Here is a 26,454-nt window from a genome sequence, read left to right as displayed (position 1 = left end):
TTCACAGATTTTTTTTATTTTTATTTTTTAAGTATAGGCACTAGCCATAGTAAGATTACAGTTCATTGTCACTTATTGAGTTTTATTGAGATTGATTGAGCTTTATATGCTGTAGGCATATGTCTGAAGCTAAATACCTTTTTCAGAATGGCATGGAGATTGACTTCAAAATGACACAGTCACCACTTTGTATTTGTTGTTGAGCCTGACAGAACTGAAACTGCAATCTATTTTTTTTTTTTTCAACGGCTTTCAAAAGTGTTGAGGGCAAAATCAACTTTGGCAAAAAGTGGTGGGGATATTACATCTCACCCATCCCAAATGCAAATGACACCTATGTATTCTTCTAAAGATTTTTTTTAACTCTCATTGATTTACCATTTCAAGTATATGTATATATTATTATTATTATTATTATTATTTTTTTTTTTTAAGAAGTAAAATGTATATTTTTATATGGAAACTATGAAGGGAACATAATTAAATTGACAGTGGTCTTTTCATGTAGTTTTGACAAAATACCATATATCACAGCCACTTAGCTCAACACAATAGTATTGCAAACCCTTCCCCCAGTTATTATTAATAAATACTTATCTTATTTAAGTAATATACAGAGATGGGTAGAGTAACCAAAAATTTACCCATATGAAAGGAAAATCAAAAGTGGGATGTCTTTAACATCTCAAATATTTATCCTAGACAGAAATGAGGTTACTTTAAGATCAAATAGAGATTTTTGCTTGAGTCTCCTGCTTCTCAAACTTGTCTCCCGAGACAAAAACTCTAACACTCGCACAATGGTCTCCTTTAAAGCTTTAAAAGAGATCTCAATAACATCACACACTGTGCTCAGATATTTCTCCTTAGCTAGAGACTCTGGATCTCTCACATTTGTCTCCTTTAAAGTTTTAGAAGAGATCTCAACAACATCACACAATGTGCTCAGATTTTTCTCCTTAGCTAGAGACTCTGGATCTCTCACATTTGTCTAATCAAAAATTTAGATTAGAGATCTCAACAACATCAGACACTGTGCTTAGATTTTTCTCTTCAGCTAAATAATTTGGGGGTCTCATATTTGTCTCCTGTAAAGCTTTAGAATAGACCTCAACTTTGTGAGGAGACTATCCAGAGTCTCTAGTTAAGGTGAAACATCTGAGCACAGTGTGTAGTGTTGTTGAGATCTCTTCTAAAGCTTTAAAAGAGACAAATGTGAGAGATCCAGTGTCTCTAGCTAAGGAGAAATATCTGAGCACAGTGTGTGATATTGTTGAGATCTTGTTTGAAACATTGGAGGAGACAAATACAGTATGAGGCCACCAGAGTCTTTAGATTAGGAGAAATAGCTGAGCACAGTGTGTAAAGTTGAGCTCTCTTCTAAAGCTTTAAAGGAGACCATTGTGAGAGTATTAAAGTTTTTGTCTCATGAGACAAGTTTGAGAAGCAGGAGACTCAAATATTTGAAATGTTGAAATTAATCTCTTTTTCATTTTATTTTTCTTCCCTCTGGTTAGCTTCGATTTCATTTATCCACACCATTTCAATCAAAGACAATACATGCATTGTCATATTTGAAATACATGCAAAAATGGGCTGTGCAAGACAATATTTTAATGCTAAACAAAGCAAAAAACAAACAAACAAACAAACAAACAAACACTAGTGGTACACTAGTCTTACATTTGTAAAAAAAAAAAAAAAAGTATTGCTCTTATAGTAAACATCTGGTACTTGTAAGTCCTTTCTAGTGTGTTTGGAAAATGTGGTGTATATACAATGCTGGACATTAAAACCCTTGATATTCTGAAAAATTTAATGCTATTTAAATGATAGTTTTAGTATGTACAATATTAGTAAAAGTTTAATGTTTCTCCTAAAATTAAACCGAAGACAAAGCTGATATCGCAATGAGACATATAAGAGAATCAGCCCTTAGTATCCCGAGCGTAGATTGCCCTCTGTCAGAGCCATAGCCTTGTGGACAGCATCGACATGAAGGCACAACTGCATCTCAGACAGCATGGGTTCAAATCCCAGCTAAAGGTACTTTCCTGATCCTGTTCAATTCTCACCTGTCCAGTTGTTTCCTGTCTCTACTCCTATAGTCCTGACCATCAAAGGTGAAAAACCCCATTGCAATAAAAAAGCAACCTCTGAGTAGTAAAACATTTTTATAATGGAGTCTTGCAAGAGATTATAGCAAGACAATAAAGATAGCTCCCATGTTTCTCACACGTTTCTCTCTTATTGTCATTTTGTATTCCTTTCTTTCAGCACTTTCTCATGTCTCAGTTGTGTCAACTAAGTCTCCTGAGGTTAGAAAGAGCAACCACTGAGCAATAAATATTTCAATACTGCAGTCTTGATAGAGATTGCAGCAAGACAATAAAGAGATATTCTGTTTCTTCCACCACATTCTCTGTTTTGACTCTTTTTTTCTCAAATATTTCTCATGTCTCATTTGTGTCTACTTCCAATGATCCTAAGGAATTTTAGGAGAAACATCTGAAATGCTATTGATACTAAAATGAGAGATATATGAGGATCTCATCTAAGTCTCCTGAGCTTAGGAAAAGCTACCACTGAGCAATCTTGTTTTTTTTTTTTCTTCCTATGGGTACTCAAGTCAGAGTATAAGCACTTGTAAAAAAAAAAATAATAATAATAATTCAAGTAGAAGTGAAAGTAATAATGTTAATAATTACTTGAGATAAAAAATAAAATAAAATAATAATAAAACAAACAAACAAAAAAAATAATAATCAGTGAAATGGCTACTTAAGTAATGAGTTATGAGTTACTCCTGATTCAAAACAAGCAAGATTATGATGATGGTGAAGTCATTTATTACAGCAGGTTGGTTGTTTTTTTTCCCCATTATGTTGGCAGCAGAAATCACACAGAACAGAACAAAATGTTATCATGTCATATTAAGTAAATGAGTAAACTTCATTTAATAAATGTAATTGAAAACATAATGCCATTAATATGGCAACTGAATACAATATAATAACATGTTAATGTCACGATTATTCATAAGGATTCATTTGTAAGTCTGTAAAGTTGTTCATACGTAAATAATAACTTATGTTTTAGGTGTTGTCAATATGTCAGTATTGTATATTTCAGCTTCTGTGCAAACATAAGTAAATGTATGTTTTGCAGAACCACATTTTATGTAAAATACAAATTCTGATAAGATCATGTTGCACATGCAAATGATGCCTATGGACTGTAATACAATTATTTATTTTTTTGTTAAAAATGTTAAAAATTAAAATATATAAAATGAGTAAAATAAAATATAGATAAGTAGATGCTATAGATGCTTTGTGGGCATAAAGTAAACTAAAACACCTCCTGAGAACATCTGCGGTGCTCACAAGAGAAGAGAAAGATTGAAAACTCTTCACATGTGCATGCCATGAGAAGAGGAGCGCTCATGCCTGTTACTGAACATCTGAACATATACAACAACTCAGACAGCCGTCAATGGATTTTCTTCGGTCTGTTCTTCAAAATATAATCTAATATGTATGCAAATGCATGCAACTGTGTCTAAACAATGAGATTTCTTGTCAAGACAAACAGGTCGCCTGCCACTGCGTAATACCCACATGTGGTGGTGGTTCATTTTGTAGTCTGTGAACAATGTAGCCTATTTAATGTGTAAATGAAGGTATATTAAAAAAAAAAAAAAAAAAATTACACACAGTAATGTCATGCTGTGTAGTACTTCAGGTGGTCTTGTGTACTTTTAGTGTTTAAAAATCTGGTTGTAACTGTATTCCCTGTGGTTTATAATTTACAGGCTGCAAACACAGGTGTGTTCAAATAATAAAGAGCTTCTTCAACGCTGGCGAACAATAGGATGTATTTGCAGTCAGTCATTAAAGTTATGGGTAACACTTTATAATAACTTCACGCTATGAATCATTAGGTAAGCATGAGTAAACAGTCAGTTCATCCTTTATAAAGCATTGTCCCAACATTAATATTCATTAGTAAGCAGTTTATAAATACAGCTATAAATGCCTTGTTCTTGATTTAGGAGCATAACTATTACAAAGGAGATTTAAAGGCTCAGTTATCTTCCTAACAGAAAAAAATAAATAAATAAACAAACAAAACACAGAGGGATACAGAACTCAGAAATATTTATTTCAAGATGCAAATAAATAAATAAAATAAAATGAAACTGTACAACTGTGCACTTGAATTTTTATTTTATTTTATTTTATTTTTTTCTATGAAATTGCAGAGGTTTATTTTTCATTTTTTATCAAGCATAGAGTTGTACAGTTTGAAAAAAAATATTTCTGTGTTCTGTATCCCTCTGTGTTGTGCTTGTTTAACTTTTGTGTTTGGAAGATAAATGAGCCTTTAAATCTCCTTTGTAAATGCTTTACAAGCTATCGATAGTCCTCACTTTAGATGAGCTCACAAAAATAGATGGCTGGCAACTACTAAATGTTTTATAACTACCTGACTTAATCATGAATTACAGCAGGAATATGTGCTAATAAAGCATTTATTAACACACTGAGCAACTATTACCATGTGTCTAAATAATAAGATTTACAAATGTACATTTAAATAGTTTATCAATTATTTACTCACAAATGATCTTATGAACCACTGACAACTCCTAAATAATTGGTTTGTAAATAACGTAATAATTTAGAAATGATAAATTGATCATTAATAAAGTATGCAAATGCAATTATTAAACATTATAGATATGCTCAAAAACAAAACATTTATAGCTGTATTTATAAACTGCTTACTAATGCCTATTAATGTTGGAACAATGCTTTATAAAGGATGAGCTGACTATTTACTAATGATTAACTAATGATTCATAGTGTGCAGTTATTATAAAGTGTTACCAAGTTATGTTATACTATACTGGGATAAATTCCTGGGAATTTGGTACTGAGAGACCAAATTCGCAGTCAGATTAGATAGATAGATAGATAGACAGACAGACAGACAGACAGACAGATAGATAGATAGACAGACAGATAGACAGACAGACAGACAGACAGACAGACAGATGATAGATAGATAGATAGATAGATAGATAGATAGATAGATAGATAGATAGATAGATAGATAGATAGATAGATAGATAGATAGATAGATAGATAGATAGATAGATATATAGATAGATAGATAGATAGATAGATAGATAGACACAAATAATAAATCAAAAATTTACAGAAAGTATCACCACAACTCAATATATCACAACAGAAAGTGAACTAGCCTGCGAGTTGATTTCACTAAAAGCTGCAATTTATTGTAAGAAATTAGTTTTAGCTTGTAAAACCCTTTATTTTACCATGTGTTTGTTTTTTATTATTTTATTCTATTTTATTTTTCCTTCAAATTCACAGAGGTTTGAAATATACAGTAACAGAGTAGTTTTACTAGTTATGAAATGCCCTAAAGAATAAAACACTACAGCAGATGGCTGCCTAGGCAGTGTGGCAACACCAGTGTCACTATTCAATAAGGATTTAATGAGTTAAGACAACCAGAATGATGAAAACACCACATTCTCACTCTCTCTGACACTGTAATTTTCACCTTTGTAACTTACACCAGTCAAAGACACAATTAGGAGGTGAATGTGTGTGCCATCAGTGAGCGGCTCAGCGGAGGGCTTTATTTCACACTCGCACACTACTACTATTAATCTGCTCTAAATAAACAGAGGCAGGGGTGCAATTCCCAACTTATACCAGCGCACCAAAAAAACTGCATGGTGGCAGGTCTCATTTTCTCATCACAGTAACTGTGTGAAGCAGCTTTATATCACATGAGAGGATTGAGCGGTACAGATTTATGAGGATGTGGAATCATCACAGATTCCTAAAAGCCATCATATCTGGGCGTTAAATTAGCAGACTGTGCATGAGGATTTAGGGCAGTTCACCATTAGTCAGGTGGCAATTGGATCAAAACTAATGTTTAATCGCGCCTCCATATCCCATTAAGATGCACTGCTTGCAGTAAGCAAAAGGCTGTTCTGAATTGTTGGTGTCATTACCATTTTATCACATTCATTACTAAAAATATCAGCAGTGAAATGAGCCTATTAAGCTACAAGCTAGCCAAGCATCATTCTCTAAACATCTTTCTCCATTGCATCAGATGATCATTTAAAAATCCTGTGGGAAAAAAAAAGAGATGCCCTGGCAGTTTATCGTTTCATTTTATTTTATTTTATCTAATATAACTTTAATCCTGGCAAGGAAAAATAAATCCAGACCATGAATTTTCCAGGGTTGAAAAAATGTCTCTAGTTGTAGCTTATATCCATGGTAATACATATGCAAGAAACTGGCTTATTATGACTGCAAGTATTTGATAATTACCATAATTAATTAATTATGTTTGCATAGGATATATGAGTTATCTATGAGATCATCAAAGCATCTGGAGATGTTTATATTACACTCAACATTTTCTACTTCAAAGTGGAAAATGTGAAGTCAGACTAACACTTGATTTATACAAGGTTGATTTATTTTTTACATTTATACAAATAAAATATTCTGCCTATATGAGTAGACCAATTTTCTGAGTGAAGACTATGCACCTAATTTGTCTTCATCCTTAGCATATATTGTTTTCTTTTATCGGGCTTTTAAAGATTATATTTGAAGACAAACAACAACATTTTTTTAATGTCAGACATCATTACAACAGAATAGATTGTACACACAAGGATAACTAATAGCTTGCTCTAAGGAATGGACATCCTGTGCCTCATTCGAACTACTCTCTGGCTGTATACAATAGATTTGTGTGAGGTACAGAGTAGAATTAAAGTTGTTAATTGCTAAATCTTCTTGTAATAAATGAGTTGGCACCAGAAAACACACATAACAGAACAAAATGATAAAATTTCAAATTAAGTAAATGAGCCAACTGTGTTAAATGCAACTGAAAACCATTTCCTTGATCATAAATACAATGGAATCAATCAACTCCACTAATTAAATGTTCATAGATTAAACAAGGATTAGCAAACATTCATACTTTGTAAAGTTGTTCATAGGCAAATGATTTACATTTTAGATATGTTATATGTTTGAGTGTCTACACAAAATTAAGTGAACGTGTGTGTGGCAGAAACAAAATTTACGTAAAATTAGTACATATTCAGAGCTAAGACCAGACTTTTGTAGATGCATGTCATCCTTTGATTAAATATTCAAAATGATATACTTCATAATCAATTTATTACAGGTTGTTTTTTTTTCAACTGCTTACACACATTTTCAAAACTTTGCCTCTTAAAAAAAAAAAAAAAAAAAACTTTACACACAAATCCAAGAATTGCACACACAAAATGCAAAATGCCTCACGTCTCTTGCAAAATGAAGCACTGCGTTCAAAATATCACAAACACATCTCAAAAGCAAACATCTGCAAACACCTTTGCCGTAATATGAATTATTGTTAGATTTTTGTGTGTTACATAGAGAATTGTGTGTTGTGTTTTGCAAAAAGTGTTTTATGAAATTGACAACTGAGTCAAAAGCCGAGAATTAGCGTATGGTTTTGAAGATTCGGTGTGTGCTTCTGCTGTTTGAGTGTCAGCTTTCACAAATTGTGTGACAAGTAAAGGTTTTGTGTATAAGCAGTTGCAACAAAAAACTGTAATGGTTTAAAGTTTAAAAAAAAGTAATCTAAAAGGTAGCCGGATTACATTACCTAAAATGTGTAACTTAGATTATGTTACTCACTACAGTTTTCATCATGCAATCTGTAATCAGTAACGGACTGCAGTTTGTAAGTAATCCACCCAGCTCTGATGCTACAACACATTGTGCCATTAGCGCATGCAATCCAGCAGACAGGTGGGAGATTAGCATAGCATAACGAGCAGCACGCCACAATATGCTGTCAATCCCGGCAGTTGCCCCCGTGACAAACAAACAAGCCTATGAGCTGCTGATGGCTGCACGTTGTACTCATCTTTCACTGTCAGCAAAACGCAAGCAGCACACTGCCAAATGACACGCCGTTTCTGGAGCTTATTTCTGCACCCCTCCGCCTGGATGGTGGAAGCGCTTAGAGCTAATTGACTGACAAGCAGCGGCTGAATCATTTGGTAATAAGGCCTCATAAACTCTTGTTAGGGTGTTAGTGTTTTGTCATTAAGTGACTGAGGCATCTGCCTCCAGTTGGTAGCACATGTGCAAAAGCTAAGACACTATGATTCAGCATGTGCTTATTACCAATGTCCCAAAGGGATGAAACTCGCTTTCCCAGCAAGACCCTCGACTTTGGGTATTCATAGCACCACCTTGCATTCCAAAAGCAAAATCAAACCTACTCTCTCCACATGTGGCTGAATACTAATATGCTCTTTAATGGAGCAGTCTAACATGCCCTGAATACAATCTGCATCCTAGAGCTAGGCAGTATGACGGTAGAAATGATGTGACAGAAAATGATTCTGCTACACCTTCTCTCAGGCTATATAAAAAATTCAACACCAAGAAGAAAAGTATATTGGATACACTGTTGCAGACAGTGTTGTTGTGGCTGCCAAGCAATATTGTAACTTTGATTTATGAAATTGTAACAAAATGTGTAACCAAAATCACATTTACAAAATGCAATTCACAAATCCGTTACTCACAAATACACATACGTGTTCACAAATGTTTATAAGTTTTTACTAAGGTTGTCAAACGATTATAAATAATTTAATAACATGATGTACCAGTTAATTAATCGATAATTAACCCTCAATGACCCTCAAATAGATCATTTAAAGCCATTATTGTGTTAAATTAGAAAAGCATCACAGCATTTTTAATGAAATGATACTCTAAATAAGAAACTAAAACCGCTAGTAGGTGGCGGTGCATGTCTTAATGAGTAAGTCACTGAGTCATTAATTCATTCATTCAATTTGTTCAAACTTCTGATTCATTCAGGAATGAAGTACAGTAAATGGCTCTATTTATGAATGGGCCACTGAATCGTTAATTCACCCGATTTTTTCAAAGACGCTTAGTTCAAAATTAATTCAGAAATTGTGTGTTGCTTGGAGATGCACAACAGTTCTGCTGTGGCTTTATAGGTGTTTGCATTGGCAAAACTGAGCAAAAACAAACAACATTATGCCAATAATTTAACAAAATATTACTTATTGAATTGTTGTATGAAATCAATATCGCATTTACACTCGTGCTATTCGGGACACACACTTGTGTGATATTTCACTCGTTGCTTGTGTTGCTTGTGAAAATGCAATAAACTAATTTTTGCCCCAATATCTTGAACTATAGGGGCATATACACAGGTCTGGAGACAGGGCAAGTCTGTTAAATGCTTTAAACATTTATAATGCATTATTTTTAACAACAAATTATTAAATTAACATGTTAAATCAACAGCCATATAGTTTTACTTTACTTACTGCTTATGTATCAACTGATTTGAAATCATCACATACTTGTTGATTACCTTGAATTTGTGTGTGGATACATGGAGGGAAAAAATAATAATAATAAGGACATTCTTGTATTATTATCCAATTTGTACATCCAAACTTAACAGGCCTATTGCTCAACTCTAACCTAGAGCTGGAATATGCTTACCTCCACACTATACAGCAAGCAAACTGTAGAAGCAAAATACTTGGATGGTCTGTTTCTGCTGAGAGTCTGAAGTGTGTTTCCAATGGGCAATTTACTGTCCCGTGAGGCCAAGAGAGAGAAGTCATCATGAAAATGACAAGTACTGTATGCCCAGACTGTATGTACTAGAGAAGTGGCACTGTACATTTTAAGAACATGCACCATATTAGAAAACACAGTTACCATCTTAAAATGGATTTTAAGTGTGACAACTCATACAATGCAATTATTTAATCTGATAAGAAAAGAAAGAAAGACATAGCACAATATTTAAATAAGTGTAGGCAAATAATAAGCTTGCTTGACAGCCGTCAAACTTAAATTACAGTGTATTGATGATTCTTGACGCATTATAAACAACACAATATGACGCTTCCCTTGCACCTTGGTTCTTTAATATATAATGAAAAGGATTCTCTTTTATTTGTCACATTGTTTTGTGATACTACTCTGTAAAATGAAGTCAAAGTTTTTGAAAGTGTGACAGCCATTTCAATGATTCCTGCAAATGACGTGGAGTAAAAAAAAAAATCTGTCTTTTTAAATCTTTAATTAAAAACCCTGGACATGGTTTGGAAGGCGGCTTAATTTCACAGCTGAAAATCCATGAGTGCTTTCAGATGCTGCTGATCAAAGAGCTCTTGAGACCGGGACTGGAGGAATGATGAAGAGAGAGAGGAAGACAGAAGCAGAGGAAGTGATGAGAGAAACAGCAGGGTGTGGTAAACAGGCAGAGGAAGACAGGAAAGAAATAGATAGAGAGTGAAGGACAGAGTTCAGGACAAGAAATACTGGTGAAGAAATCAGTGATGGGCCAGAGGACAGCAATCTCAGGGATAACTTTTGCACAGCAGTAAAATATGGTTTTAAGTTCACTTTGCAGAACATAATATGATTGTGTTAATGCATTTTAACTTTAATTTTATGAACAAGAATTATATCTACAACTAAAATGAATTGTCAAGACTTATGACCAAATAGTGTACCTTTTGTTAGTTTTAGGGATGTGCCAATACCGATACTGATGTTGATACGGGTATCGGTATCGGGTCCGATACTGAGCTCCTGTACTCGTACTCATACTTGTTAAAATGACCCGATACCAAATGCCAATACCACACAGCATGTGATAAGTGCCGTATTCAGACAAAGAAACACCGACAACAGAACAACAGACAGCAGGATGGAGTTATTAGAGATTAAGGATGTCTACGAAGTATATGTATGCAATTAATACCATGTTAAACATTCAGTATTAACGCCTGCATAGCTGATGTGTGCGAGCTGATAAGCAAAGTGCACTGAGTGGATTGAGCGCGCGGCGGCACAGATGTCTCACAGACATCACTGGAAAGTTTGTAGTTCGGTCGGATATCTCCAAAAACAAGTAAAACAATGCACAAGTTGCTTAACGGTAGTGAGTGAGTGAGTGAGTGAGTGAGAGAGAGAGAGAGAGAGAGAGAGCAAGAGAGAGCACTTTTGTTGTGGGATCTTTGATATTCGCTCACTTAGCACATGCATTATTTGGATTATAACTAAATTGTAAATATAAAACAACATTTAAAGGGGCATTCACTATGAACAACATTTGTGGCCCTCTCTGTGAAAACCCAGCTAAAGACCTTTTTTTGTGATTTACTGTTTTCTACAAAAAAATCAGCCTCCATAAGGTAAAGAACATTCTGTGAAAGTTTAACCTTCATATCTTTAATATTGACTGAGTAAGGCCATGTCAAAGATTGAAATTATAGTGAAATGAATGGTTGAAATCCAACTTTGATGCGTGTTTTCTCATAATTAGATTTTGAGACTTTAGCCTGGATTTCACAGAGAGGGTCACATTTACTTTCAACCTTAAGCATACACGGCTTTATGGTGAAAGTGAAACTATCAGCCAGTGTAAATGCACTAGGTTGTACTGTACTTGTCCCTCTCAAATACGTGTGTGCATTGCACGTTTTGCTTATGTCAGGAGTGTTTCTGGATTATATAAATCACTTTGGAATATAAATCGCAGCATGTTTCAGATGAAAAAAATGCTACTTATATTTCTGAAAGATTTATAACGAGTGGTTCCCTGCATTATTACAGCAAAATGCATGATTACAGTACTGAGCCGCTGTGGAGCAGCTCCAATGCTATTAAATTAAAGATAAGGTACGATAGAGCAAAAAAAAATTACAGCGAAACTAACTAAAACTTGTAAAATACATTTTTACATAATTAAGTTTGAAAATAACTGAAGCATATATCTATTTGATAAATGACGTTAACCAACTAACATTACACATATTCTTTTGGCTTCTGTACCCAATATTTAAAAAAAAAATACCAGTATCGGAACTCGGTATCGGCAAGTACCAAAAATAAAAGTATCGTATCGGTATATGCGTCCCTAGTTAGTTTGTGTTGTGTGAATGGAACCCCAGTTGAAAACTAGTTGCCCATCTGAGACTATTCTACATGTTGCCTTCTTCTTGTGACCGAACAAGTTTTTATAAGACACCAGTGAAAAACAAAGAGGCAACATTTCAGCAGATCTGTCTGTATTAGATCATTCCTTCTGTCTTCCAGCAGATGAGTATATTTAATTCTGGACAACGTCCCATACGCCTCCAGTCTGCTGTGTCTGCAAACACAGGGTCTCCATTCCCCCGACTTCTGTTCTCTGAGAACGGCTGTCTAAATTCAAACATTTGACTAAAACACAGAGATGAAAAAAAATCATGGGGAGAGGGAAAACATATACTTCATGTTAGTCGAATATTTGATATGCAAAATTCTGCTACATATTTCATATATCTGAATAGGTCATGTTAGTACATTCAGCCGAATGTTTATGTGTATTATTAGTTCACCTGAAAACACTGTCATTATTTACTCCCTCATGTTGTTTCACCAAACCCATATGATGTTTATCTCTTCAAGATGTAATGAAGTTTGTCTGGGTTCTTCCATACAGTGGAGAAGTTAAGGGTGATGGATACTGTTTATTGTCTCTTTCAGCACGATAATGCACCTGCCACACTGCAAAAAAAGGTTCCGGCATGGTGTGAGGAATATGACAAGAGTTCAAGGTCTGGCTTTGTCCTCCAAATTTGTGTGGAGGATGTGCTGGACCAACAAATCTGACCCATGGAGGCCCGACCTCGCAGCTTGCAGGAATTAAAAGATCTGCTGCTAATGTCTTGGTGCCAGAAACCGCTGAACACGTTCAGAGGTCTTGTGGAGTCCAAGCCTCGGCGCATCACAGCTGTTCTAGCAGTACGAGAGGAGTCTGAACAATATTAGGCAGGTGGCTTTAATGTTGGTGATCAATATATATAATGTGCAGTGTCGAGTCTAATGCATTGCTAAGTAATTAATTACTGTAACTGAATTACTTTCCCTTGAAAAAGTAAAGTAAAGGATTACTCTTAATTGTTCTGTAATTTAATTACAATTGATTAAAAATGCAATTGCATTATATACTGTTCAGACTATAGAGCAATACTATATAAAACAATGTATGCAATTTTATATTATTGATCTGAAATAATTAGAAGAGCAGTTGCATGTCTATCCTTGAATTGCTCAACTGGTCGAGGTTAATATGGGATTTATATAGAATGATATAGATAGCAATGCAATACTTTTTAGAGAGAGTGTAATCTAATTACAGTGTTAAAGATGTCATTAGTAGCTGGTAATTCTTTCTTTTTTTTATTTTTTATTTTTTTATTTTCCCAACACTGATAATGTGTATTATTACAAATACAGTACCTGTAAATATAACGTCATGTGTTTTTATTTGATGCCTGAAAATGGGTTTCTCGCAGATAATCTGTTCACACTGTGCTGTTTTGTCTCACTTGTGGAGTGATTATTTCTTCCACTGTACCAACAACATAGTCTTTTGCCATTTTACAGAATAAAATGCTGAAAGTTTTTCATATGTAGCTTTTGGGAAGTTTGAGACATCATTAGCCAGCTTCACAAGTTCTGTCATTATCAAAATGTAACGATTGTAAAGATTCATGCAATCATCGGGTGTCTTTCTACGAATTTATTAAAATCATCTGCAGATGCACCTCCGCTGTCACCACAAGTTTGGTTCAACAAATCAGTGTTTCCAAAACCAACATTTGCAAACAGCATCGCAAAGCTGCGTGGCTGAAACTACAGTTTGATTTGAAGCATCATTTCTTGTTAGAATGACAAAATCATGCTCTTGAGCAAGCTGACATGCAGTACAATCTATATCTTTCATTCCATGCGTAGAATTTCTACATCTTTTAGTGTCAAGAGAATGAAAGTACTGTTTTTGAAGAGTGTGCATGTACAGTACGTATGCTTTCTACCCTTAGGGTAACACAGAGTTTGATGCACAGGGAACCTGTGATGGAATCAAACATCTAGAAATAAAGCAGATTTGATGGAGACCAAAAATAACAAAGTAGACTTTAGATGATGTTATTTACAGCAGCATCACAGATAAATTACTTGGAGAAACTGCATATAAAATATTAAATGAACGAGCATGTAAATGTTGTTGTTCAACACCTTACGTCATTAACGACAGTTGTGTATTGCTGAACCAACATCATTATGTGCGACAAAATTACGACATTTCAAGAAACAATCATCACTAGCTAGCTACCTGCTTTTTCAATATAGAAGCTTGATTGTGGTTTGAATACTTCAAATCATGTGTAGCTTGACACGTTACACTTTCAAAATAGTTAGAATAGACAAAGAATGTAGGTCCACTAATGTATCTGTCTTACACAAAAGAGACAAAAGCGTACTTCTAATTAAGGGAGAATCTCCCAGCATGCTACAACAATGCTTCTCTAACAAATCATTCCGCTCTGAGTGGATGGCGACTGAAGATGTGACAGAATTTTTAATCTCTCTGACACTTGTTTCTATCAACCTTGTTTCCAAGCAACCATAAACCTCATAAGCGCAAGAAGTCTGATCCGGTCCCAGTCATAAACTCATGTACCAGGTGACATTTCACTGCCAGGACTGTGAAGTAATGCAATGACAGCTCATATGTTATGAGTAATCAAATGAAACTTGCACACCTTATGTAACTGCTCAAATCTTCCAACAAATTACCACACACTTATCATATTATGTGCAGCATTTATAGGGAACTCCTAGAAATAGATGCCAAAATAGATACCAAATATTTATACATATATAACCATTGTGAGCCAATTTGATAATTATAGTCTTGAACCGTTCCCTAAAGTGTATTTTTGCCATGAAGCTAAAATAAATATATTCTTTCTAAATGAGTTGGATTTTCTGGTAGCTTTCTCTAATCCATCAAACAATGGCATTGTTAAATTGTGCGTGCACAATAAGAATTAAAAAGCAATTAAGAGCCTTTGAATGTGATCGATACTTCTGGCCTTGTATACGATGAAAAAAACACAAAAAAAACAATTGATCAAGTCCTTAGGGGAAAACTATATGATGTTGTTGTAATATTGTACTGGCACACATGAACGAATGAATTCTCGCTTGTAAAGGATGATTGTTTTATTTTATTTATTTTTTAATTTTTTTAAATGCCCATAACACCCACACTATATCCCATTTTGCATATTGCTGATCTGTTGTAAATACAACACAAAATTAGAATTAGAGCATTCTGATGTTTTGTATGCCAGATTATGCCAGTGGCACATTAATTGTGTCTTATGGTAATAATAATGGGATTCTACCACTCAATCAGGGGTTGAATGATAATGCTATTCTGCCATTACATAATTTATTATTATTATTATTATGACAGAAAGAAAGAAAGAAAGAAAAGAAAAGAAAAGAAAAGAAAAGAAAAGAAAAGAAAAGAAAAGAAGAAAAAAGAGAGAGAGAATTTGAGGAAAGGTTTTACACTAGATTGTTTTGAGGTCTCAGAGGTCTCTTTTTTTTTTTTTTTTTCAGAACTGATGAGCATTACAAACAAACCCAGACCCCTCTAAGGAGTCATTCACACAGGACAGGTTCTCGCCTTAAAAGACAAAAAAAAAAAAAAAAGACAAGGATGAAGAAATGGAACAAAACACAGGGGTATCAATATGTTTTAAGGGTTTTCAAGTAACATTTTTTAACTGTTTTGACACAGTGGCTCACGTTGAGCAATGATGAAAAACAGATCAAATATGTCTGTCAAGCACAAGTTTACATATGAAAAACAATAAATAAAAAAAATAGAAGCAGTGCAGACAGACAGACAAAAATAGAGAAAAAGAGTGTCCTGAGTAAACACCCTCTAAGATGAGCCAAAGTGAGAACATTTCAGGAAGTGCTCAGATTGCTAATATTCACTACTGCAAAAACAATGGTTATTATGGTTTTACCAGGGTTGTTTACTATGAGGTGGAAAAGGAAACTGGCTTCAGTGCTTCATCCAAATATTTGGATGAAAAACATGAAATAGTGCACAATGTTCTATTTTTTTTTTTTTTTTTCTAAAGTGACACACAACAGCCACACCAATGGATAAAGTTTCTAGGGGAAGGCTTTCATTTTTCTCATATCTTCAAATTAGCCTGAATGGGTCAACCTGGTGAAAAAGGACTAATTACAAAATAATCAACAGACTCACTCTGACAGCATGACGTAATCACATCCAAACTGAAATGACTTGAACAGGTCTTTAGAGTCAGGATTAGAGTCAGACCTTCAAAATTGTATGATTTTGTTGCAATCGATTGAAAAATGACTGAGCTACACCCGTTTGAATTCGATAGTCAGCAGAGTCAATTTTGAGAAGAAAAAAAAAAAAAGAGTTTTATGAAGGTTCCAAAGCAAAATCACCTAGCAACTGTTGCATCTTTTCCTCCAGTTATTTTCTTAATAATAAAAATTACCATATTAATAATTGCAGTATAGCTATGTTTTTATTATATTTTTGTTATTGCAAATAATAAGATGAAAACAACAACAACAACAACAACAAAAAGTAGAACAAATATACGAAAAATAAGACATTACCTTTTTCATTTTACATTTAAACAAAAGCATTCAAGTAAGAAAAAACAAATAATCAAATGTAAAAATCCCTTTAGTGTATTCATTACAAATAAATTAATTATTAAAACTACAAAAGCAGTTCAATCAAGAGCAGCAAGACAGACAGTCTATATTATATTAAGACCTACTGTACTGTACTGCATATATCTAATATAATGTTACACATCCAAACTTTTTCCCAGACAGTTCCCCAAACATTTTGCCAGCATGGGTCACAAGTGGTTAAAAACGGTGACTATTAATAATAATGCAGAACAACGGTTATTAGTAACAAATAAAAGCTTTAAGAAATTAGAGTAACACTTTAGTTTAGGGATCATTTCTCACTATTAGCTAGTTGCTTATTAGCATGCATATAACTAGCATATTGGCTGGTTATTAGTATTGTACTTATAAAGCGCATATTAATGTATTATTGTGCATGACCATATTTTACATCCTTTAATCCAAGCCATACCTAAACTGAACAACTACCTATTAGCATGCAGCAAATTAGGAGTTTACGGATGCAAAAGTTGTAATTAGTTAATAGTGAGTGCTTTATACTAGCCACTGTACCATGCAATACAGTGTCTGAATGGTGAACTATTTTTGTTTGTATTATTAGTGCACTTTTTATACTTTTATATGTAGTACTTTTGTATATAGAACATTACTTTTCATATGTAGTATAAACATATAGTATTTCATATTATGTAAGTATGCAAATAATCTTCAATATTATAATTAAGTGAACAGAAGTATTAATTTAATACCCTAAGTATGCCAAGATGACTGTTAGCACTGTTAACACCTGTTTCCTCATTAAATGCATACGAGAAAGAAAACGTATATGTTTTTTTTTTTTAATGTCAACAACTGTAGTAGGTTATTGTTGTATTGGCATCAGAAGTATTTTACAACTTTAAAGACCTCTACAGAGAGTTTTTACGAGAATAACCAACATACAGTTTCGTAAACATGGCTGGACTGAGTCCATGGTTTATTAATCCAGTGAAGCTAACAATTCCTTGGGAATGTATTACCTTTCCCATATCTGAGGTTGTCATTGCCTCTTAAACGAAACAAACCAGCAGTTGTTTCATTAGCTGCAATAATGAAAGGGGTTCAGCGCAGAAAATGCTGGAAAGCTTTATTGCAGTTATAACTAATGATCAAAGCTGCTGAAATAAAACACTGATATCAAAGCGCAAATGCAGCTGTTCAAAAAATAAAAAATAAAAAGCACAGCATTTATAGACCTTGTACTCATTAGTATAATGAATATAGTCATGTCAAATCAAAATTATTTAATAGACAACCTGGGAAGATGTTCAGTGAATTATGGCTTAAACGTGGGTCTGTTCCTCACACAAAGCTGTTGGTGGCGACGTTCCTGCAGCACTGATATTACGAACTGTGTGAAAATTAGGCTTTCTTAATGAAAACTCTAGCCCTGTAAATCATACTTTGTGTGAAAAGGAATAAAAGATGTCAGAGTTTTACTGCATCTAGTGATCATTTCAACTGGACACTACAGCGATTTGCACGTATAAATGCATTTCAGAGGCACATATTTCCAATGAATTGGATGTTAAATTAACAGCACTGAGGTTCTGAAGTCGAATACTTCAAGGAGTTGCCCATGTAGCTGCACTTTTGGTCAGTATTATGATATCTGTTGCTGCCTTTTTCCTCTTGCAACTTCTTATGCAGATGGATAGTTGCAAACCAAACTCACTCTGAAATGTAAGATATATGCTTTTTTTTTCAACCAACTGAAAGACCATAATGCCATATAAGATTGCCCAGATCAAAGTATGGCATTCAATGTCACAGTAATCTACTCCACAAGTATACAGGAGTCTTGTGAGCAGAGAGTCATTAGATACCGAACTGTATAGCTGATACAAAAGTACTCAAGTTTCTCAGGTTTCTCTTTTTCTCTGGGAATTGAATTTCCTTGCTCACCACTGTTCTTGAGATTTGTTCTTCAGCAGTCCACCCCAGCCTTTCTCTCTCTCTGTAACGCCTACTCACCAACACAAACACCAGCAGCCATCACACAATCCAGCACCGCTCTTATTTTTCATATTAAAAATACATTAGGATAGAGATGGGAGCCATTATGTGACCATATGAAAGCCATTGTATAATCCAGGGATGCAAAAAACCAATACGTCTAGTTCACATGTCCACAAAGTCTATTTGGCTCTCTTTTGCTTTTTAAAGCCTATTATTTCAAAAACGACCATTTATCTGATTGGAACAGAGGTGTTTATCTTTAAAACTGATGCTGAACTTACACCAACCTGACAGCACAGAGCCGTACATTCATCAATAACCGTCTAAAGGTTGTATAATTGCAAGACACGTCTGAGAGGCCAAGACTGGTACCTGAAACCTACAAGCAATGCCAGCAAACCTCTTTGGGTATTTTAAAAAGTGTTCACTCAAATAATATAACAGACAGTTTCATCAGGTATTACGTTTCTAAGTAGATGTTAGATGACACCTGAAATGGATCATAGATTTGCTTGAGTACAGGCATTCAATCTACCATCAAGAGCATCAAAAGCCATAAGTGCTATCATAATGTATGCACTCTGCCATCAGTAGTGAACGTAACTTTGTTTTGTACGGTACTTGTCTTGTTTTATGTATTCTCCACTGCGTTTATATAATCTTATGTGCCTCTTTGTTTTAGCCATAGTTGAGCCAACTGACACGTTTACAGAAACGTCCATAGACAAAAACGCTCTTAAATTTGAAACCAACAAAATGTGCATGAAAGCTTAACACAATTACAAATGCCAAGCATGGATACTGTCATCTTACAATCTCTTTTATACACAGAATTCAATAGAGGATTGCCGATTCAGTATGTATACAGGTGCAACTAAATAGTCACTCTTATTCATATTATCAATAAGATTAGCACTAGTGAAATATGAGTTTCTCTGCTCATAGATTACTTTTAGCACTATCTAATACACTTTTAGTCAGATTGAGATACAATAAAACTGCTTAGAGGCAAAAAAAAAAAAAGAAAGGAGGACATCTAAATGTGAACTTCAAAAATGATACACATGGGTTTGTTGGTAGTCATTAGTGTTCTGCAGTTTTTAGATAACTAGCGATGTTATAACCCGAGTGGGCAGGCCAGGGCAGCAGCAACCAGCTGAAGCTGTCAAACATAGTAACATTCGCTTAATTCTCATTTCTTGTTGGAAACACTCGTGCCTGCTAGGCAGAAAACATAGTGTTAACATTTTACTCAAGTTAATGATTTAGGCTTTTAGGTTATATGCAATGTTTTTACAAATAATAATCATTATTCATTTTAATTTTACATGATATAATTTAAAGTGTGGATATAGCCTGTTCAGATAAAATTAAGTAAAGATGTTTATAATCAGGGTTAGAAGTTCAGAACAAACCCTATCAAGAACATTTTAAGAATAAATGCCATGCTGCTTTGCAAACTCAAGCCCATTAAATGCTACTGGATTCTGTTTCAGAAAACAAACGTAACATGTATGTTAGAAGTCACTGACCACAACTACTGTAAATGCCAAATTTTAAGTTATTTAGTGCTTGACCATGAGGTGGTCAAAGACAGAGAACTGAAAGGTCGAAGCTTGTTCTATCGGTGCTTCAAAGGAGCAGATCATTTATTTTCAATATGACACAGGACAATGCAGCTCCTATTATCTGTTTTATAGTAAATAGCTACGAATTAAATAAATACATAAAATAAACATATGGAGTCCCATGTTAGAGAGGCAAACATGCTCCTTATCTCAAATGTATTGAAGCAGCATGGTCCAGCTGGGTCAACAGAACACACAGAAACCAGCACACGCTTCATCTACAACAGATACGCCACTCATCCTAAAACATCACCCATTTCACGCTCGCAAATTTTCATGTTTTCAATCAGAGCAGCCAGAGGTCACCAAAATGGCATGTCACAGGATTTGTGGCAAATTATATCATGAAACTAGCACATTACTATCAGCATCCCTACACAAAAAAAAAAAAAAAAAGATGAAAATTTCGAAATCTGAGGATTAATGTGTTTCCATATTTTTATTTATTTATTTATTTTATTTTTTTGGACTTAAAAAGATTGGGACGGATTCCAAAATCCTCCAACGCTCACGCTAAGCTCTCAGCCTCTTGGTTTCCTGAATATTTTGATGTGTTTAAAATCAACTTGCTCTGGGAAACTTTACAAACTGATTGTGTCCATTCGCTCTCTGTTAACTTCTATCAGTAGTAAACTCTGTTTTTGGAATCATGTAGTTGTAGACAAGGAGCACTGGTGAAATAACAGAACACTCTCCAGAGGAAAACGCTGTTGTTCAGAGGATGATCTTGTGTTGTTCAGCATTGTATTGACACATGAGAAAAACTCTGACATACAGCAAGAACTATAAACTGAATGTGGATGGCATAAGAAAAATCTTATGAGAAATGCTTGAGCTCATACTGACTTTGGTCTTGGAAAATAAGGCCACTGTTTGAGATTGTTGAGATGTATTTTGAGGCAGGGGCCACAGTTTACTCACTGCTGAAATAATTGATTTAAATGGGTCATCGGATGCAAAATTCACTTTTCAAGTTGTTTGAACATAAATGTGTGTTAGAAGTGTGTGTACACATCCATCCTATAATGATAAAAATCCACCCAGTGTTTTTTTTTATTTTTAAAATCCCTATTTTAAAATTCCCTTTCTCAAATCAGGCTGTTCTGAGATTCCTGTCAGAATGACGTAGTTCTGTACAGGCCCCTCCCACAATAGTTGACTGACAAGGCCGTCTTACCTTAGACCCGCCCTGAGTGAGCTGAGAGCTGTCCTCCGGTGCAGGGGAAGACAAGATGTCTCCGATAAGGCGATTGAGGTGCTTTGTTGTTGGATGTAACAATGAATATAGCAGTCGTCATTTACTCCCGACATCTGAGCCGCTGAAGACGCAGAGGATTAACATTACTTTCGTTTTGAAGGGAATGAGCCAATTCTCGATCTGCCTAAATGCGTCTATGTTCGCCCAAATCATTCGTGATCCCGCTTCATCTACAGAAGAAGTGAGTATAAGGTTTTTTTTATGAATCTTTGCAAATCGCTTTTCCTAATAACGTCCTAGTTAGCCAGTTTTGCGGCTAAAGTAAACAGTTCTGCTCATCACCCCATGGAAGAGAGGGGTGAGGTCAGCAGAGCTCATTAGCATTTAAAGCAACATGACTAAAAACGGCTTGATGAAAACAGAGCTGATTTTGACAGGGTAAAAAAGGTGCTTTTTACACTAACATTGAGAAATTTTAACCAAAGTATGTTATAGGCTTTTAATTAAGACCTTAAAGAATCATATCAACTTGTGCAAAATGGGCATCCGATGACCCCTTTAAAAAGATCTAATGTGTGATTTTTCCTTCCCTATGAGTCAAGGTCATGGTAAAAACAAAGACCGCAGTGAAGACAGAAAGAAAAAAAAAACAGGTTTGCACTTGTAAACATCAGTCTGCACCTAAGATCAAAAAGCATCAGGCTTCACTTGAGCCTAGAAGCTACAAGACCGTTCATTAGCACTTGGTTTCACTTTCACCCCTTTGTTTGCATTCATCTGTCCTTCGGTGAATCACGCACACCCGAGGCGCTGCGAGGAGCACGACCTTCCCTATAACCGCACCCAAGAAAATGGCAGGTTGTTAATGTCATGAAGCTTTTGCAAGTCTATGTCGGCAAGTCATATCGCCCTGCGGTCATGTCTGACCTTTGCTCCTCTCTCTGGGCAGACCTACTATACCATCTAACACCTACTGTGGGCGATGCAGAGGACTTTTGATGATGGAGACATGTGACCATGTTCGTACGTGGACAGAATTAAATGAGTCAGAAGCAATATAGGGCTATAAGTTGAAAGCATAGAGCCTTTTTGCTTCGCCGCAGCTCCAGCAGGGTAATTCCAAGCAAGCCTTAATATAAGTTCATATATAATTTAATAATGCAATGGAGCCCCAGTCCTGAGAGCTCTATGGGAACAGGGTAACTTTATTTCAAGAAAATGTTTGCTCTGCTAACAAAGAGGGAAGGGGTACATTTCAAAACTCTGCTTCAAACTTCAGAGAGTCGAGTCATTCATACACAATGATTCACAAGGGAATAAACCCGAGTGGAAAAGATTAGGATGCTAGATCCTCAAACAGAAGTAAAAATTCATCTAAACATGCTGATGCATGAATGTCCAATTCATTTTTCTCAGGTTCATGTAGCTGTGATATGACATCTGATTGTTAGAAAACCATAAATATATGGTTTAAAATCCAATTGGAAAAGCTAATACAATTTTTTGTATTGCATTTCAGTCTGAACTGTCAAATTACATTTAGTAGTCTGACTTCTTGTACATGACGTTGCATTCTATAGCTGTGTCTGAATTCACTAATTTACATGGGCATTCACCATTTAGTGAATAGTGAACCAGGGAGCGCATTTGAGACACTGCATTAGCTTGAATGTGTAAATAATGCAGTAATATTCAGCACTTCAGTGTACTATAACATCTTAAAGGATATAAAGAGTAGCAAGAATGATATGTGTATAATATAAAAGCCTCTTCTAAGGAATCGCATTGCTAATATCCTCCTGTAACGGAGATACACGGAGAACAGGAAAGAACATTATAACAGTGGCACTGGCTATTCTATTTGGAAATGAGCCTGAGATTTAATAAACATTTATGTCTTGTTTTATGATCTAACCTAGGACAGTCAAAAAACAGTTGATGCTATACTACTGGCACCAGGGGAAACTATATTCATTACAAAATTCCATAATTCTCTAAAACAAATGCAAACGATTGTTATCTCTCATTCTCGGCAGATGTGTGGAATTGAAGCTTTTACTGTTTTTTCAGAGAGGAAAGACTGGCCAACTCCTCTTCTCCCATTATGACGATGGGCTGACGCATTGCTCCAAGTGCCAAAACCAAATATTCCCCATTGCCACGGGGAGCTGCATGACATCGAGGTTCATGGTGATTTGGACACTCGCTCCAGCTATTTATCCAGTGCAAAAGAATGTTTAATCCAGATGAATGCGTGCAAGATCCCAGCCAGGAAAATGTGAAAGGGTTCAGAGCAGTGATCTGTGTATTTGCGTTTCCTTGGCCTAATAGTGACATCATTTAAGCTCGCGGACAAACACAAACGCGCTCACTCAGAAACGCCATAAATCGCAATCATTCTTTTGTCCTAAAGACATCTTGACAGTACTAATGTTTGCGTGTACTGTTGCTTAAATCATTAATAATTACTGTGAGATGGGATTCCAAAGACTAAAAGCGAGTACATGAGCCACTTGCATGCATGCACATCTCAAACCTTTTATTCTCTGTCTGCAGTGAAAAAAAAAAAAAAAAATCAATACATGTAACACATAGAAAATATCGCTAGGCTATTTTGAGAACAATAGAAACAAAAGCAGCCCCAAAATGCAGCTAAGAGTACAAATAACTCAAAATATAATGCAGTCAGGTGTTGCTGTATCCAAACGCACTACCAGTTCTCAGTTATTGTTATGAATATCACCTCACTTGACCAGACCTCAAACACAAAACTTCATGTTGTGCTTCAAAACCATCACTAGGGGATGCTCTTGTATCTAAGGGGAAAAAAAGAAAAAAAAAGAAAAAATCCTACCAGATAACCAAAAGGGTGGAAAGAGTATAAAAATCCAAAATGGAGAAATTCCTGTTATGCACTTGTTTTGTGATTTTATCATTTCCAGCAAAAAACATTCAGTCCATAAGCAGAAGAAAATATGTTGTCATAGAAACCACATTAGCTCCTCCTGACCACTACTGGTGTTCATATGTGAATGCTGAGTATAAAAGGTAGTGCATGCTCTAAAAAGTTTTGTTATACACTGTCTCTGATGAACACTACAGTATGCTTACTGCAACATTTAAAATCATACAAGCACCACTGATATGAAGTGCACACCCACAGATGTGTGACAAACTGTTCATTCAACTAATTTGATACAAGCGGATAGACAATAACTCATCAAATGAAACATACATTTAAAAAAGGGGTTAAAGGAGCTCACATACTTTGTCTCCAGCTGGACAGCATGATGACAGACTTACCATATTCACTTCAGAGACCATGTCTATGCTGGCTATGTCTATATTCATCCCCACTCCCACCGGAGGACCTAAAAACCAAACCAAATCATACCAGTGACGTTACAGCTAATTGATTTTGTTTTGTACACTGAAATGAATGGACATGTCATGCATGAGCCATTAATAACTCAACATCAGCCTGATAACATCCAGGGTGAGGTGAAAAGTAAACCAAAGATATCTAAACAAACTATGATCATCCAGAATGATAAATTAACAATTTATGGATTCGTCATGATGAGCATCACTGTTCACTGATATCACTATCACTGATTATTTAGTGCAAAAGAGAAAGCACCACATAGAGCTATCATTGGACAGAACGTGCAGATGTCCAAATTGTGTAAATTAATTCGTCAACTTTGCGAAGCATTTCTAATCAAACATCGCGTACGGCAGATTAAGCGATTATTTTAAGATTTTAAGTGAAAGCAAGTGTGCCGATAGCCTCCAAAGCTGAGATAATTGGGATGTATTAGCGCGAAACTCTCCATAATAGCGCGCTTATGATTTTAATATATGAAAGTTAAGAGGTGATGTTAAAAGGCTGACATGATGGACCTAATTAAAAACGTGCGTTACCTCCAAAATCTGGCCTCAAGCGAATGTCATATCCTTTCAATAGTCTATCAACAGTTTCTTTTACGATAGACATATTGCTTGGATCATTGACACTGCAAAGAGGGAAAATGCACCGTTAGATTCAGATGCATGCTTAGAGATCATTTTAGTTGTGTGTGTGGAGTACAGACAGCCATATGAAGTGAGGAGAGCTTTGGTTCAGACTTACCTTTGCGCGCACACCACGGCCACGATCACGGGAAACGACCAGAGGCGCACGAAGCTCTTTTGTCTTATTCTAAAGATCGCCATACTTTTATATGATTTCTGGTTTCCGTGAAGACAGAGAAGATCCAACTTAGAGTGCGCTGTGCAGTAATTCCACTGTGGTGCGCATGCGTACATACTCCAGGAGCGCTGTGGTGCTGATGGTGCTGGAGGAGCACTTCCAGACCAGAGACAGGGAGATATTAAAGGGAAAACTACGAAAACACCAAAGTGAACAGTGAAACAACTGCAGCCTCTGTGCATCATGGAAAAAAAAAAAAGCAGCCCTTTCTTGTCAAGTGGGCTTTTAATAGCCACTTCATTAGCTGTTCCGGTGTATTTCTTTCATCTCTGTCTCGAAATTTGACGTGAGGCACAACAGTATTTGTCTTACACAAAGTGGAGGGGTAGGCTTGTCTTAACCATAAAAGCATTTAAAACGGGACTTCATAGTTGACATTTTTTCTGTCCATCATTTGGGGAAGTGTAGATGATAAATGGGATGCTTCAAAGGATCAATATACGAATCTAAAACTCTAGATTACAGCACCGGAACACAACAAGGGGAATCCGAGGCAAACCCCTGCATTAAAGTGAACGAGTTGAAAGAAGAAAAAAAAAAATAGGCTGTATATTGATTTGTATAGTATAAGAGCTCATCAAGCTTATGTGCCATATAGAGAATAAATACATAAATAAACAAACACATTAACAAATTATTACTGCAGTCATGAAGATGAGGTTTGTTTATCAC

General features: G+C 35.4%; 1 protein-coding gene across 3 annotated transcripts in view; it reads right to left on the bottom strand.

Annotated features, from left to right (window-relative positions):
* The window catches only part of LOC131529262 (gamma-aminobutyric acid receptor subunit beta-2), a 109,900-nt gene extending 84,099 nt beyond the window's left edge, over positions 1-25,801 (bottom strand). For all 3 annotated transcript variants that reach the window (XM_058758891.1, XM_058758888.1, XM_058758889.1), the window contains exons 1-3: positions 25,663-25,801; positions 25,455-25,546; positions 24,834-24,901 (exon numbers count right to left, since the gene is read on the bottom strand). In XM_058758891.1, coding sequence (XP_058614874.1) covers positions 24,834-24,901; positions 25,455-25,546; positions 25,663-25,745 — 243 coding nt within the window. In that variant the 5' untranslated portion in view covers positions 25,746-25,801. The remainder of the gene's footprint in view (positions 1-24,833; positions 24,902-25,454; positions 25,547-25,662) is intronic.
* Between the last annotated feature and the right edge of the window lie 653 nt (positions 25,802-26,454).

This window comes from Onychostoma macrolepis, chromosome 21, assembly GCF_012432095.1.
Source record: "Onychostoma macrolepis isolate SWU-2019 chromosome 21, ASM1243209v1, whole genome shotgun sequence".
In the NCBI taxonomy this organism is placed as follows: domain Eukaryota; kingdom Metazoa; phylum Chordata; class Actinopteri; order Cypriniformes; family Cyprinidae; genus Onychostoma; species Onychostoma macrolepis.
Note: the sequence above shows the minus strand (reverse complement) of the source record. Positions and strands in the feature narration are given on the sequence as shown.